This window comes from Lepidochelys olivacea (assembly GCF_965140295.1).
Source record: "Lepidochelys olivacea isolate rLepOli2 genome assembly, chromosome: 3".
Taxonomy (NCBI): Eukaryota; Metazoa; Chordata; order Testudines; family Cheloniidae; genus Lepidochelys; species Lepidochelys olivacea.
The window spans coordinates 105,210,989-105,227,752 of NC_140413.1; the positions used below are offsets into that span (position 1 = coordinate 105,210,989).

The following is a 16,764-nucleotide window of genomic DNA, read 5'->3' on the forward strand; positions in this document are numbered from 1 at the left end:
GTTAGCCAGGTATAATGGTTAATCTTCCCTCCCTCGGCTCCAATTATGGGATAAGGAAAGGCAGCAACTGGCCTACAGCCAACACAGGAAGTGAAGGTACATCCTACTTCTAATTAACTGTCTTTTCTTAGGAGGAGTGTTAGGGAGACAGAACTAGCAGAAAGGCTTATGTGGCTGGCGATTTATTCTTAGGGTATTTTACTTCCTGATGCTTATTCAGAAAATTAAAAACAAAACAAAACTGTGACTAGCTTGTGGGGAAGATTTTGAGAGCTCTGGGACATTGTCAAGAGGAGTTCTTAAATAAAAAACAACACTGGAAAAGGATGTTTTTCAGCTTTTGAAACCCACAAGACTCAAAAGCTCATTCTGGTATGATTCTTGGATCACCTCCAGAAACAGAATACTAACCCCTTCATAACCTTACAAACAGGAAAGCTGCTCTTTCTTTAGTGTATCTGAGTGCTTTTCATTCATTTTTGATCAACAGTTCTCGAGAACCCAATCCTGAATTTACTTTTTTGCACGAATATAATTTTGAATGGAATAATAAAGCAAGCAAACTTACAGTCTCACACATTTTTTCCTGTTAAAACACAAACAAAAAAAAAGCAACTGCTCAACTTGCACTGCCTGAAATGAAATATAAATTTACTTTCTGGCCCTCAAGAAAGAAGCAAGCAAAGAACACAGAAAATTGTTAGACCTGAAGAAGAGCTCTGTGTAAGCTTGAAAGCTTCTCTCTATCACCAACAGAAGTTGGTCCAATAAAAGATATTGCCTTGTCACCCACCTTGTCACTACTGACATGAATACGACAAAAAGCCCAGTTCTCAATTACACAAGTGCCCCTTCTTTGCCACTCTGGCATTGTAAAGGAGCCTTTAAAGTGGGTAGAAGTGGCACCCCGACAATACAATTGGACAAAAACTCCATTTTCCAATCAGAGAGACAAGGTGGGTGAGGTAAAATCTTTTATTAGACCAGCTTCTGTTGGTGAGAGAGACAAGCTTGTGAGCATACACAGAGCTCTTCTTCTGGGAAGCTTTCCAATCAGCTCTTTTTAGAATCCCATCATTAGTGTAGTCAGTGGGACTACACACATACAAAGATATGCACATGCATAAATGCTTTGCTGGACTCGGGCCAAAATTTTCAGCACCTTGCAGAATCAGGCCTCTTATTTAGAGATTATCCATATTGCAGTAAAACAGGGTGTATTTCATCAAACCAGTCAGATTAATTAGAAAATGGAATCTCTAAGAGGAGTCAGTAATATGTGAGCAAATGTTTATTGCCTAGTGACTAAACAAGTGATTCATTTTTACAAGTGTTTTAAGTGATATATTTTTATAATATCCTTTCACTCACTGAAATAGCTCACTGCCTATTACTAAACTACCTTCAAGGCTTATTCTCTGAGCATTTTTCAGATTAAACCTAGTACCTAGAACTATGAAAACTATCAGAAGACTTTGTGTTGCTCACAGCTAGAAGTGTCTGTATCCAACACTCCTTTTTGTCTTGCTTTTTCATCCCTTTAAAAAAAATTTTAAAAAAGCCCCTACTCTGTTTCTTTTAAGATACAATAAAAGTTCTTAGTATTTACTTTAATTACATTCTGAACATTAGAAGTAGGAAAGCAAATCTACATTCCTTTAGTTATTCACATCATTTATAAAGCCCCTTTATCCTCCACACAGGTTATTCCTGAATAGAGGGAATGGAAGCTCGGTACAATCTGATTCAGAGATGATCATGTCGTCTGATGTGATTGAAAGCACCTCATGCAATGTGGGCACTACCATGCTCTAAATAAATAAATAAATAAATGGTTTATTCAGCATGCTGAGTGTCAGTGTAGGAATTGACATTCTAGGGAAGGGGTTAGAGGTTCCTCCCAACAAACCCACAAATTTAGGAGGATTCACTCCAGGCAAGAGGCAACTGTGCAGTTGCCTCAACCAGTGTCTCCCAACCTCTCTAGGTCCCTGATCCTCTTGACAGCATAACTTCTGTAGGGATCCCCTAACTATCACTATCTCCAGGATCCCACCTGAGGAAAGGGGGAATCTGCACAGGAGGAGGAGTCTTCATTAAATTGCAATCCTTTGCCTTATGGGCTGAGAGAATCTGCTAGTGCACAGCCAACCAGCACAGCCAGAACCCCTCAAATCTAGCTTTTTATTTTCATTATCTGAGGGAAAAGTTGCCAACAGTCTTGATGCTAGGAAATACTCTTCCTATGGGTTCTCACATTATGATTCACGTCAGCTTTCTGCAATTCTCCTGCTGGCTCTCTTGAGGCATAGTTATGATTATTTTAGCATTTTTGATGTAAATTTGTCAAAGACGGCAGCTCTCTGACTACACATGGTGCTGTCTGTAACAGATGGCATAACCCTAAAACAAGTTATTAAACCTGTTTTCCCAGAGAATTTTCAGTAATCAAATCAACTTTCCATGTGTTGATGTTACAATGAATACAAATACACAGTATGGGCGTTTTTACTCCCACTGAAGCGAATGGGAGCTTCGCTATTGACTTGAAAGGGGACAGAATTGGACCCAAGACTTAAAGTCAATTAAAGAGCAGGGCACATTAAAGATATCAGGAATGACCTATAAATCATGTCCCACTTTCATTCGGTGTCCAGATTTAAAGGTACATTCTCACCTTGCATCACATGTGAAATGATCACTGTGCATTTCATATGTGGACTAAGGGAAGAATAAGACCCTTAGTCTTTTTCAGCCTTTGTGTGCCACAAGTCCGTATAGAAGGACTCGGTCTCTGATTTTGATGGTCTCCATTACAGATTTCCTCATAAAAGTGTCCTAGATTCTTCCAAGGAGAACCCAGGTAACAGATAAATCGGTCATGAACTCAAAATATGAAAGAGTCAGCAAGGTTTACTGATCTAAATTCACTTTACGGAACAAATCAAAAATATCCTACTGTATTTACCTAAGATTACACCTTTCCCTTCCTTCCCTTACACTCCCTTACACACGCCCTGTCTCTCTTTATATATATATAATAGGTAGTGCGACCCACTCTGTTTGTTTATTTTTGAATTATATATATATAAAATTAAACAAACAAACAGAGCGGGTCGCACTACCTATTATTTAGGTTACCAACCCTTCCTGTCACAATATCCTATTTTCAGGTGTTTATAACGTTGCCCATCTTTAGCCATTTGTGATGAAATTGGGCAGCCTGGGTGGGATCTAGCCCCAGCTGTTTGAGATAGAGAGAGAGATATATATTTTGAAAACCGCAGCTAACAGTTGAGTTGTCCCCAAGGATAAGGCAAAGCTGTTGTTTTGAAGTGTTAATGTTCTGGTGCCCCCAAACCTTGGAGCAGGGGCTTGAAATTTGGTAGGGAGTGGGCCCTTTCATTGGGGATGTGTCTGTTGCTGCTCCAGTGGGGGAAAAAACACCCACATTTGGCCAAATTATAAGCCTTTGAAAAAAAATCGCAATTCACTCATGCTCAGGAGAGACTTCTTAGAAGATTCCATCCCCACTGAGCAGGGTTGAGCCTCTCACAGCTACGAGCACTGAGCAGACTGCATGCACCATCCCCACAGAGCAACTGAGCATGCTCCCTCCAAGTTCAGTTACTTGCACAGTGTGGACCTGCTCTGGGGAGAAATCAGGGTTATGTAGTGAAGGAGACTGTTGTCTTTAGGACTCCTGCCTCATTTGTTGCAGAAGACGGAAGGTGTTTAGTGAATGAGATGAGGATTGCAGGAAGAGAAAGGGCAGTCTTATGAGTAAGGCAGCTGAATGCCACCCGGGCGCAGAACTGGATTCTACCCCTGCCTCTGCCATAGAGTTCCAATGTGATGCTAAGCAAGGCACTTAAACCAACCTTTCCACAGATGGTCACTAATTGTGTGTTCCTCAGTTTCTGGATGCCTGATTTGAGACCCTGGGGTTTGATGTGCAGAGAGCTGAACACTCTCAGCTCCAACTGAAATCAACGGGAGCTGTGCTCTGAACATGTAAAGTGCTAAGTACTCTGAAGAATCAGGTCCTACATGTCTCAGACTGGGCACCCGAAATCAGCAGATACTTTTGACCTTAATCTTTGTGGCTCAGCTCCCTATCTGTAACACGGGATGACAGCACTCCCACATCTCACAGGTTTCTGAATCACTTACATGCTAAAGTTATAAGCACCACAGAAAAGCCCACGAGGAAATTCATGACTCTGTTGTAAGAGCAGAGTTAGAGTGGTGTGCAGTAAATAATTCATTGAACAATGAGGAGAAAAAATATTTAACAGTTGCTCATTAAGTGAGCACTGAGGCTATAGTATTTTATATACCACCGGACTTGCTACCACTGACCACCTGCTCGCCTCACCTAGCACAATGGGGCCTCAATATATTGATCATGGCCTATGGCACGACAGTAGCACGTCTATTATAAATAAGATAATCATAATAATACGGTGTGTTGTCATTAAAAATGCAATAAATTATCCACAGTTAGCACCGTGTGGTATCTGCACTACCACATGAACACTCCTTTACTTCAGTGGTTCTCAACTGTGATCCACTGTTTGTTCAAGGAAAGCCCCTGGCGCGCTGGGCCAGTTTGTTTACCTGCCGCGTCTGCAGGTTCAGGCCAATGGGAGCTGCTGGAAGTGGCGCAGGCTGAGGGATGTGCTGGCCGCCCTTCCCGCAGGCCCCATTCGCCTGGAGCAGCGAACCGCTGCCAGTGGGAGCCACGATCGGCCGAACCTGCGGACGCGGCAGGTAAAACAAATCAGACCGGCGCGCCAGGGGCTTTCCCTGAACAAACAGTGGACCACAGTTGAGAACCACTGCTTTACTTAGATACCTCAGCATCAAACCACCCGCCTCACAGGAAAACCTGCAGCAAGGAACTGTAATGGAGGCTGACTTTGTGAGCTAACTCTCATAGGCTTCCCTCCAAGATCATTCGGTCAGACATAAGTTGCAGAACTGGTGGGGGCTGCCCATGCCTTGGCCAACCACTTTTTGGCCTGCCACGGCCCAGACCAGCTCAGAGATGGCAATACAGTGGCATCAGTGTCAAGAAGGGGGCAGGGTAGGATGTTGCAAGGGGAGAGCCCTGCCTGCATGCTATACTGAGAGCCAACAGGCTGGAGCAGGCAGCCAGGTCAGCCCCACAGGACTGGAGCTGCTGTGAATGAGAGTGGGGCAGGCTCAACAACTTTAAATGGTGCACCGTCGCCCCTGGTTTCAGGGGATAGGTGTAGATTACAGAAGTTCTTCCTTGCCACCGTGTGGAAGACACCATGGGGGCAGCCCCCAAACCCATTCTACAATCAGGTTCACCAACCTGAGGCCCCAAACCTCCTCAGCCACAATGGGTCTCTGGCATGCCCCACGCCAGATCCCTTACGCCAGGGCTCCATTGGAGCAGCACTGCCAGGGCTTCCTAAGAAATGCCTCAGGACAAGCCTTAAATGGAGACTCTGCCGTCAGAGAGGAGCTGTGGAAAAATATTACAGTCACAAACTATATAACACTTCCACTCATAGCTCCCAGGAGCCAGAGGGGAAAAATATACATCCCTCTAGCCCACCCTGGCCTTCCTATTCCCTAACCCTCCCCCATGTGGATACCCTGAACCTGCCTTTTACGGGGTCCAGTAGAAGGGAGTAACACTGCCGCAGAGGTGGTTACCCTCCTTTTGTGTCAGACGCTATTCTCCTCTCCATCCTGCACTGATCTTAGAGGTGATCAGTCTACCAATTATTTTCGATTTTCATATACCTATGGAAACTGCTGAGATTATTTATTGCTCCAATATAGTGTAAGGAGGAGGCTTAAAATGTATGGGATGCTCAATGATTCTTTTCTTTATCAAGGAGCTATTTCATGAGTTTTGGTAATACTGGTAATATTGGAAATACTGGTAATATTTTTAGAAATACTGTACCATTAAGTAAACATTTACATAGCTTAAACTTTGTTTGACTCAAAACATCCACATCACATCCCCATTAACTTTTATTTCAGTTCTAATTGGAATATGTGAAAAGTCACTGGTATTGCCATTAACCTGAACTGCAGCTATTTGTCCCAATAAGTAACATGTAAGCCACAGAGGATTGAATTAAATAGAAATTGACCGGCTAGCATAAGCAAAGTGCATCCATACAACACAGCTGTTATGCCAATATTTTTTTAAAAACAACATTCCTTTTCACAAGAACTTTTAGAATGGCTCCGCTGGCTACCTTTTTGACCTCAAAAACTATGCTTAAACGCATAAACATCAAACCACCTATGTTTCTAAGGTTATTGCAATACACAGAATAAATACTTTTGTTGTTTTCAGACTTTATCCACTGGATTACTATAAAATCACATTGTAACAGGAAATGATCGTTTGCTGTTATCTTCCCCTACTCTGCCCACAAAAATTTTGCTGTAGTTTAACCTACCGGTATAATATTAGCTATTACTCTGAAGGAGAATATCATGTTGCAACAAAAACCAAAACAGCTGGCAATGAATTTTTGTAGGAAGACAAAGTTCAAAAGAAACAATTACTTATGACACACACACATACACACACCCCTATTTTGCAACTCATTTAACCCCTTGGTGACAAGGGATCCTGATTGTTGGAAATATATGTATGTTATATAAACACCACTCACTAGCGTTTCAGGGAATGGAAACATTTTTTCAGATAACTATTCATATGTTTCAATTCAATGCCTAATAGAAGATCCTTTATATAACTACAACTTACAAGATCATGTGACATAATAGTGTTCCCTGAAGGACATACTACTTTTCACTATATAGCCAGCAGGTTTAAAACAAACAAAAGGAAGTACTTCATCACACAATGCACAGTCCATCTGTGGAATTCAATGCCAGGGGATGGTGTGAAGGCCAAAACTATAACTGGGTTCAAAAAAGAATTAGATAACTTCATGGAGGATAGGTGCATCAATGGCTAACAGCCAGTATGGTCAGGGATGCAAACTCATGCTCTGGGTGGCCCTAGCCTCTGAAAATGGGAGTAGCAACAGGGGATGGATCACTCAATAATTGTCTTGCTCCATTCATTACCTGTGAAGCATCTGGCATTGTATGACTGTTCTTATGTTCACTGATTTACCTTTCTCTAATTTATTTTTTAGTTCAGTCTCAAAACACTGTACAAACACTGAATTAAACAGACCTCACAGACCCTATCAGGCAAGAATTATACCCACTTTATAGCCAGGGAAACGGAGGCACAAATAAATTAAGGGAAAGATTTTCAAAGACACAAATGGGAGTTAGGTGTTTAACTCCCACTGACAGTAAACAGAAGCTGGGCACCTAATTGCCCTTTGGAAATCCCTCTCCAAGTGACTTGTCAAGGTCACATAATAAATCATTGGAGGAGTTGTGAAGAAAACCCAGATCTGCTGACGCTCTCCTCTGTTCTAAGCACTAGGGTTTGCTTCCTCACAAAAAAGAGGTTTCTAAGCACACCCAGGTAACATCAATAATCCTCTAAGGACACATTTTATATAGAATTTATAGAAACTGGGGTTTTTTAAAGCCAGATGATAAGTCCACCATTCTCCCTTCCAATTTAGATGTAAAATAGAGCATCTCTTAATCAGAGTAGTAATGTCAAGTTAACAACCCTCTTACTGAGTCTCAGCAACTGTTGTATAAACATATTAACAGGCAATGTTTCCACATTAATCTACTCTATGTGATACTGCCTGCTCATTTCCTGATAGCAGGGTTTCCTCCATTTACCTTTTCATATCAAGGACAATCAGCCCTTTACCAAAATGTTTGCCTTTAAAAACATTCTTGCAAAAAGTAAGTACTGCAAGCTAATTCACAGCAGAAGTAGCATTGCTCTCAAGCCTTTCCTTATTTTTAAAGGCCTAAATGATCATTTAGTCTGTTTTTGCCTCTGGAAGATGTGGAAGGATCTTTTTGTTGCAGTTATGTCATCAATTCTCAGAATGTCTGCACAAGCACTTTTACAAGAAGTTAAAAGAAAGAATTTTTACCTGTCATTCTTTTCAATTTCTTTGCAGAAAATGATCAGAAAGTCTACCACTACTTTAAGTTCAGTTTTAGGGCCAAATTCTGCACTGATTTCTCCAAGTCCTCTTAGAAACCATGCCATTTGTCTTAGATAAATTTATTTAGCTATCTAAAAAGTTATCTCAGTGTTTGCAGTTGTCAGCAACTGATATAAATAAGAGTATTTCTATGGTAAATACAGGAAAATATGAGGGAAGATTGCAACTACTGAGTTTATCCATCATCTGAGGTAAAATTGGCAAATTCCTAAGAAAGCCTGCTCAAGTAAACATGATGGAATGGGTATAAACGAAGAGAGTTTTGGACAATATTTTTATGCCAACACGGTTATAAAAATTAATGGCCTAAAACCTGGCTATCCCCTCAGGCTCCCAGGGCAGTCTGTCTATAACATAAGGAAAGGAAGATTTACAGGGCAATTTAGTTGGTGTTGGTCCTGCTTTGAACAGGGGATTGGACTAGATGACCTCCTGAGGTCTCTTCCAACCCTAATCTTCTATGATTCTATGAATTCCAAAAAATGAATGGATACTGAACTGCAGAAGTGTATAGAGCTTCAATGGCTGGCAGCCACAGAGCCAGAATATCAGATGAACAGCACATCTCCAGCACTCTCAATTCCCAGTCATTTCAATGGAAGTCACAGGAGATCCATACCACAGGCCCTCATTTTGTAAAACCTTCTGCAGCCTCCTCACCTTGTTTCTAGAACAATCTCACCAGATTTCCCTTCCCCATTCAGGGAACTAATACTGCACCCAAATACCCAGAGAAAAACACAGTTCATTAACCAAAATTTCCTGTCTGATTTACCCCTTTCACTGACAGTTCTCCGCCGTTACTTATCATCCATTTACATTCCAGTGATGACAATGGAATGCAAGGATCCACTGGAAACATTCAGCAGCAAATCAAACTGTTAATTAATTTTAAACATATAAAGAATTTCGTATTGTAAAATTAGCATATGATCATTCTGTCTTGTTGCCCATACTAACTGTTGTCCACCTACTACACGCATTATTCACCTGCCAATGGCACCTGGCAAGTAAGTCTGCTCACTGATTTGTACTGAGTAATATTAGTTTGATCAGACCTGGTCCACCCATGCCTGTTAGGTCTGTGCTGATGTATGCACAGCAGCAGAGGACAATTTTTTACTCTGCAGCAGCAGACCCAGACAGTGTCAATGCTGTTGCAGGGAGCCAGCAGGAGCCAACAGTCAGTGCAAAGTGCTCTGTAATTGTATCCAGTGGCGTATTAACGCCTAGGCCAACAAGACCTAGGCCTAGGGCAGCAAATTTGCAGGGGCAGCAAATTTATAATAGCAGCCAGAGGCTGCTTCCCCCGGTGCCAGTTTGTGCCCTCCGACCCTGGCCCCACCCCAACTCCACCCCTTCCCCGCCCCCCTCCCTGTCCCTATTGGTCCCCTTCCCCAAATCCCCGCCCCGGCCCCACCTCCTCGCCTGAGCGCGCCGTGTTCGCCCCCTTCCCCCCTCCTTCACGAAGCTGTTTCGCGCACAAGGACTGGCAGGGAGCAGGGAGAAGCAGGACCCGGTGGCGCGCTCAGGGGAGGAGGCAGAGCGGAGGTGAGCTGGGGCAGGGAGCTGCTGGGAGGGGGCGGCAATTATTTCTGGGCCTAGGAGCGGCAAAATCATTAATCTGCCACTGATTGTATCGTATCTTTCCTGTGAAAAGAGGGAGTGGAAGTCCCAGCCTCTGCACAGGAATATGCATAGCAAGTGGATGGGAGCTGGGTGAGTTTGAGTATGCATGTATGCCAGAGAGACAGACAGACAGACAGACACACAATGCTTGCAGTACCATATACATACTGCATACAGTTTTTACAAGCAGGAGGACAACACTGCATGTGTTTAAAACAGTTCTGGGGAAGAAAGCTAGAAGATAGGAAGAAGAAATTAGAGGGAAGAGACAGAGAAGAGAGAACAAAAACATAGTGGCAAAGAAAAGGGGGGAAGGGGGGTGTAAAAGAAAAATAGGAGAGACTGAGAGGAAAACACTATTGAAGGGTAGAGAAAAGGTAATGGGGTGAGCATGCTACCTAGCAACAGGTTTATGAAATGATGTGTACAGTTTGCTGCTAAGAGTGCAAACATTCAGAACTGTAGTTCAACAGCGATGTGAAATAACTATAATGGGAAACACAGGAGGATAATATTAAGTGATCCAGGCAGGAAACAGGACAGTATAAGTAATGTTAAGTGGGACAGAAATCCAAATTTAATTTAAAATTAAAAATACTCCTACTTACATTATTCTTCTGGCAAATAATTTCCTGTAAAAATAAAAATGAATATTAAAAACAGAACTTGAACAACGTTTAGAAGATGTGTGTATTTAATACTGTTGGGCACCAATAAACATTTACAGAAGACCTGGGGGGTAGATGTGAATATTTTCATTCTGTCAAATTGCTGTAAATAATAAGCATTGGCTCTGCAGAGACATTACGTATTTAGATATTAACAGATCACCGGAACTGTGAATTTCTCTTACATTTTCTTCATCAAAGTGCACACCAGTCGTCCTTGTCCCTGCCCTAAGGATGAATGCCATGCTAATTTGTGAGACATTTATACTCAACAGGTATCATTTCTACACCGTCTGTAAGAGAGACTGTAAAACTAGCGTAAATGGTATTTTAAATATTTTTACAATATTCCCAAACTGCACTATTAGCGTGAATAACTGAGAGCCAGTTTGGCCACTTACTGCTTGAGTGGCTTGAAATTTAATTTGTACTAATATATCTCAGGCAAGGGGTGTGTGAAAAATTCCTGGAGCAGACATGGTTTTGACACGGTAACCCACTATGGTTATATTCAGCGCTTCTTCCTGCACACCCCATTGATAGTCTGCTTGCAAAACCACTTTTGAAGCCTGATCCTGCTTCTATAGGAATTTTGGTATCCATTCCAGAGGAAGCAGAATTAGCAAATGGCCATGCAGCGTAGCAGTCTACACATGCTTCACTGGGTAGCACTGAGCTTATTCATCTCCACACTAAAAATAGAGCAGGTGTCAAACCAATGGTCTTTACATCTCAGGCCTGCACATATAAAACAACTACACAGCAGCCATGTTTAGTGTTGTAAGGATTCGCCTCAGGCAGTTATTTACAATGGGGTCTGAAGTCAGGAATGGACTACCTGCACGTATATCCCACTACTTTACAGCTGCCAACTTGTCAGTTTATCCCCACCTGCCCTACGGCAGGATTTTATTTACTGTGTTTTGTTGATACTTGTTTGAGCTGCAAGTTGCAGGAGGCTTTCCCAAAATCTGGGTAATTATTTTTAAAATGTTACTGAATTCCTACCCCCATACTCAAAATTTAAATTTAAAAAATACCAAATTTAAAAATATGGGGAAAAGGAGGGAAGGAAACCATAATTATACAAAACCAAGTGCTCATACATCACCCCTCTTTTAACAGCTGACTGATGAAAATACAAGGGGGGCGCCTCTCACTGCATAGGAATCCCTCCTGAGCCACATACACACTTCCATAGGTGTTTACCAAACCAGGAACCAAAGTAGCTAGGGAGTGGGGTTTTGCATTGTGAACAGGATTTCTCCTGCACACTACAGGAAACCCTGCTTTTTGTTTTTAAAAATAAATAAATAAAAAGCAGTAACAAGTCCTATCTAGCCAACTTAAGAAACATAAGGGCTTGTCTACAGAATGTATTAGTCCACACCAGAGGGATGTAAATTCTAGTGCGTCGCAGGCTAACTGACCCATGTGGACGCTGCTGGCATTCACTGAAAGCTCACTAGTGCGTATTAACATAGTACTGTTTGAAACTGCGCTATATTAACACGCACTAGGGAGATTTAGTGCATTCCAGCAGGGATGACATGGGCCATTTAGTGTGCAACACACGAGTGCACAGTAGAATTTACACCCCACTGGTGTGGGCTAATACACCATGTAGAGAAGTCCTAGCAGTACAAATAAACCTAGAGTAAATCATTAATCATTAAGTATTGTTATAAAACTTCAATAGGTTACCCAGTAGTGGAGCTAGGTTTTGAGCAGTGGTGGAGCTGTGGGGAGGGCAATGGGTCATTGGTGGTGACACCTTCATTTATACCTATTGGCTTGAAATGCACCACACATACACCTAAAGACTCCCACCACCATTAGTCGAGCCACTGAGGTTATCAATTATCAGGAGGTTTTGTAACTGCGTAGAGGCCTAAACCAGAGCCTACTGAAGTCAATGCAAAGATTCTGAGAGAGGAACCAAACCAGAACCTGATCTAAAATAGCTAAGAGATTTGTTGTACTCTTGCTAATTCCTATTAACATTATTGGGCCTGATTCAAAACCCACTGAAGTTAAGGGGAATCTTTCCATTGATTACCATGGGCTTTGGATCAGGCCCATTGAGGGGAATTTGGACACCCGTGGTCTAGTCTTATAAGCCTTATGCATGCTGAGCTCCCGCTGATTTCAATAAGAGTCCTGCACACGGAAGACTTGTGGGATCAGGCCCTTAAAACTATGAAGGGTGGAGTTTTCAAAAGTGCCTACTGGAGTTAGGTGTCCAATTCCCATGGAGAGTCAACAGCTTGGCATCTGACACCTTACAGTGCTTTTGAAATTTCCATCCTTACTGATTACTTATGCAGTACAGTGGACAATGAGGCCACAGTAAAAGGAGTAATAAAATTGAATTCAAATAGGTATTTTGTCATTAGATTTTTATTTTGAGGGCACAGACCAATACAGTCTTGTGTTGAAAAGAGAAAGAAAGAAATATGGGTAAACCACAGAAACTCACATGAAAGAGGCTGCTCCTAAGCAGAGCCTTCCTCAGCAGCGTACTCTGAAATTTGCATAGACGACAAATATTTCTCACTATCTATAAACTGAGAATTATATTTTAATTTAAATAAAACTTGTAATTAAAATGAGCATTTATGAAACTTTCTGGTAGCCACAAATTTGTTAGTACGTGACAAGTTATAAACATTGACTTCTCAGTGACTAAGTCATTTTCTGGGTAGTTTTAATAGTGATTTTGACAATCAGAAGAACACTATGCTCAAACAGAAAGTATAACAATAAGGTAGCTGTTATGTTTAATAATAAAGCAGGCTAGAAATTAGCTTAAAGAAGGCTGTGTTGTCCAGTGGGTTAACACAAGCAGAAAGTTCAAAATGCTAGTTTTATTCACAAATCCAAAGGCATGTCTACTCTGTCCCGCAGTTCAAACAATGGTGGTGTAAACAGCAGTGTGCACCAGAATGCTGTGCTGTATCTCCCCCCATAAGGGCACTGTGGGGATAAACATCAAGGTTCCTAGTTTGTGTTAACACAGTCCTCTTTAATGAGAGCTAGGAACCTTTTAGTTCATGCCTGCAGTGTCCAGACAGGGAAGTTACAGCAGAGCACTTGGATGTGTACTTCTATTCACACTCCTGTAGTCAGACATGACCTGTGTGAGAGGTTTGGGTAGCCTTGTCCAAGTTTACAGTGGCGTTCTGCACTGGTTGGATATGAAATATTGGTGTAGTTCCAAAACTCTGGTGGCAGTGAAGATTCAATAGAGGCAGTATTATTCCAACTATATCTTCTATACATATGCAGAAGTCCACGGTGGGTAAGGAGCCAACATAAATATATATTTTAAAAAATTCTAATGTAAGATCATTTCTGCAGAAGTTTTAATCGCATGGGTGTTCAAGCAGTATTTGTAGTACAGAAGTAATGCAGTGTGTTGAAGGGAAGAATATGGTAGTTTAGCATCACTACTTTCGCCATGAAAGGAGTCATGCAAATCATTGTATGGTTCTATTTCTAGAGAAATTACTAGCACTACCTATGGTTTCATAATGTATAATATGTAAAATGAGACCTATTGAAACTCAAGAGCAATAAGGTGTTATACATACATTCACAAGTACTACAGTGACGATCCAAAGAGCTGAAAACGTGTTTTGGAGGGTGGAGCAGCAGAGTTTTCATTCTCTTTTATGTTAACTGGAGGAGAATATTTTCAGCTAAAACTTTGTTCCCCTTGTTCCTGCACACACAAATTGCATTCATGCAAAAATCCTTTTTGTTACTATTTTTTAACCTTTCCATACTTTATTATTGTAAAAAAAAAAAATCCATTTCTTTGGCATACATATGAAGTGGCTCCAGTATAACACTATGCAAATTTTGGAAGCAGACTGTAGTATTTTGAGTGGGTAGTGCTTATGAACTTACTAACAGGGGTACAGAAATTACTACAAAACACATCTGCTCTGTAACCATGATTGGGTCAACCAATATGGATTCTAAAGAGAAGAAAAAGCTACCAGTCTTGTCCAAAGAATCTTAGCAAAAATTGGAACCAATGGTATGTTTTCTTTTTGTGTGCATGTCACGCAGAGTGCGTGTAAGAGCTTCCAGAAATCTGTTTGATGGTACAGTTCCTTAGGGAGAAAATGACAAGCAAAACCCTCTGAGCTCTCCAACTGCATTCCCTAGTCTTCCTTTATTCCATCCAACCTTTTGAGCACAAGCTGAAACTAAAATAATTGTTGTCCAGATCTCCCTTCCTCTTCTTTTTAGCACTGTCAAAGAGAGAGAGACTGCATGAGAGCAGCAGGAGCAGACAGAGGTGTACAAACTGACAAAACCCTGAGACTGCTAAACAGTCCAACGGGCTAAGGTAGTGGGAGAAGGGGGAAGAGACTGAGTCATATGAAACTTAACTCATGAAGTAGGGCCTAACTGCAAATAACTTGACAAAAATAGAACCAAATACTACTCCAGCTAAAAGCAAGGAAAACTGAGCCTGCATGGTAATCAAAAGTATACACCCGAGCAGAAGGCAGCCCCACTCCCCATGCTGCTTCCCACAGCTGCCTCACATGCTTCTCTTCAGTAATTTTACTGTACTTACTTCTTTACATTCTGCGCCAAAAAATTCAAAATTCTGTGCACAATATCTTAAAATTCTGCAATTTTTATTTGTCAAATAAATGTGGAGGCTCCAGCATGGCATTGGGGAGAACAGGTCACTGGCTGCACAGAGGTGGGAGATCACTGTGCAGCTCCCACCCAGGACATGGACTCAGCGGTGAGGCTGCACCCAACCTTGACATAGCACAAGAACTAGGCCTGCCCCAGAAACACCCCAGGGCCCTGCCCCTCCATGGCAGGTGCACCAGGTGTGGGCAGGCAGGCTCAGCAAGGCAGGATTCAAGTGTGGAGGTGCTTAGTGGGGGGGATCCAGGTGTGGGTTGAAAGGGTTCTGCGTGAGGCAATCTGGATGCACAGGAGCTTGTTGGGGGGGTTCTGGGTGCAACAGTAATGGGACTCCGCAGCAGGATCCAGGTGAAGGTGGTTGGGGCTTAGCAGGGGGGTCTGGGTATGATGGGGATAGAGCTCGTCAGGGGGCTCTGGGTGGCTCAGTGGGGAGGTCCAGATGTTGGGGGAGTGGGACTCAGTGGGGTGGGGATCCAGGTGCAGCTGGTTTTGGCTTGGTAGGGTGGGGATCCAGGTGTGGATGGCTTGTTGGGGTGGGTCCTGGGTGGGAGGAGGGGGGAGGCTCAGGGGAGAGTCTGGGCATGAGGGGGTCTGGATGCACGGGGCTTGGGCAGATGGAGGCGCAGCTCCCTGTACAGTGCTCTCTCCTCTTGATGCTGAGGAGTGATGAGAGCAGGAAGTGCGGTGGGGGTGGGGTGGAGGTTGCAGAGCTTCTTACAGCTGAAGGTGGGTCTGACATGGCCCCATAAGCCATGCAGGGGAAGAGGAAATCCCATCCTCTCCAGCCCAGCCAGAACTAGCAGCTGAGCCCAGCGCAGGGTAGGAGCCACCAACTGGGTCTTCCCCAATCCTGGCCCCTGCCCCACAGTGATTTACCTCTCTGCTGGCTGCCCTGGGCACCCGAAACCTACTGCTGGGGAGGGGTCACATGACCGCTCTTGTGGCTTCCCTTTGCTTCCCTGTCAGAAAGTCATTTTTCTGCAGGAAAGTGAAGAACTCTGCAGGGAACATAAATTCTGTGCATGCACAGTGGTGCAGAATTCCCCCAGGAGTGTAATTTCTACAACTGGACAGGAGCAACTGTTTTCCCCCCCATCAGGACTGAGCGGAAGAATGCTCTTCCAGAGCCAGTCTCACTCTCCAACCACACCCCACCCCTCCTCTCTTGCTTATGTATCAGGATACAAAGCTGGAGCATAGGGCAGCCATCAGAAACATGCATATGCTGTAGAAATGTGTACAAGATTCATACATATAAGTCAGCTCTATCATGGACTGTTAAGAACTATCCACTAGCAAAACTGTCCACTAACAACAGTGTAACCCAGCGTGCCCTGTTTACATAGAATGGGAGTCTGTTAGGGCTCTCAGCTCAAACACTTGGTTTTTAGCTGAAACCATACAGACTCATGACTTCAGCTCTAGAAGTTCTTCGGGTCAATCTCCAGTGCTGGCCAACAGCACTATTCTTCAACGAAAAAACTTTGAAAACAGACTCCAATTTGCAAATTGGATACAATTAACTTAGGCTTGAATAGAGATTGGGAGTAGTTGAGTCATTATACAAAGTAAATGTATTTCCCCTTGTTTATTCCTCCCCACACTGTTCCTCAGACATTCTTGTTAACTCCTGGAAATGTGCTGGAAATGGCCCACCTTGATTATCA

At 42.8% G+C, this 16,764-nt stretch overlaps 1 protein-coding gene across 1 annotated transcript in view; it reads right to left on the reverse strand.

Annotated features, from left to right (window-relative positions):
* The window catches only part of MAP3K5 (mitogen-activated protein kinase kinase kinase 5), a 156,533-nt gene that overhangs the window by 87,237 nt on the left and 52,532 nt on the right, over window positions 1-16,764 (reverse strand). The window contains exon 3 of the mRNA XM_084623488.1: window positions 10,358-10,381. Coding sequence (XP_084479614.1) covers window positions 10,358-10,381 — 24 coding nt within the window. The remainder of the gene's footprint in view (window positions 1-10,357; window positions 10,382-16,764) is intronic.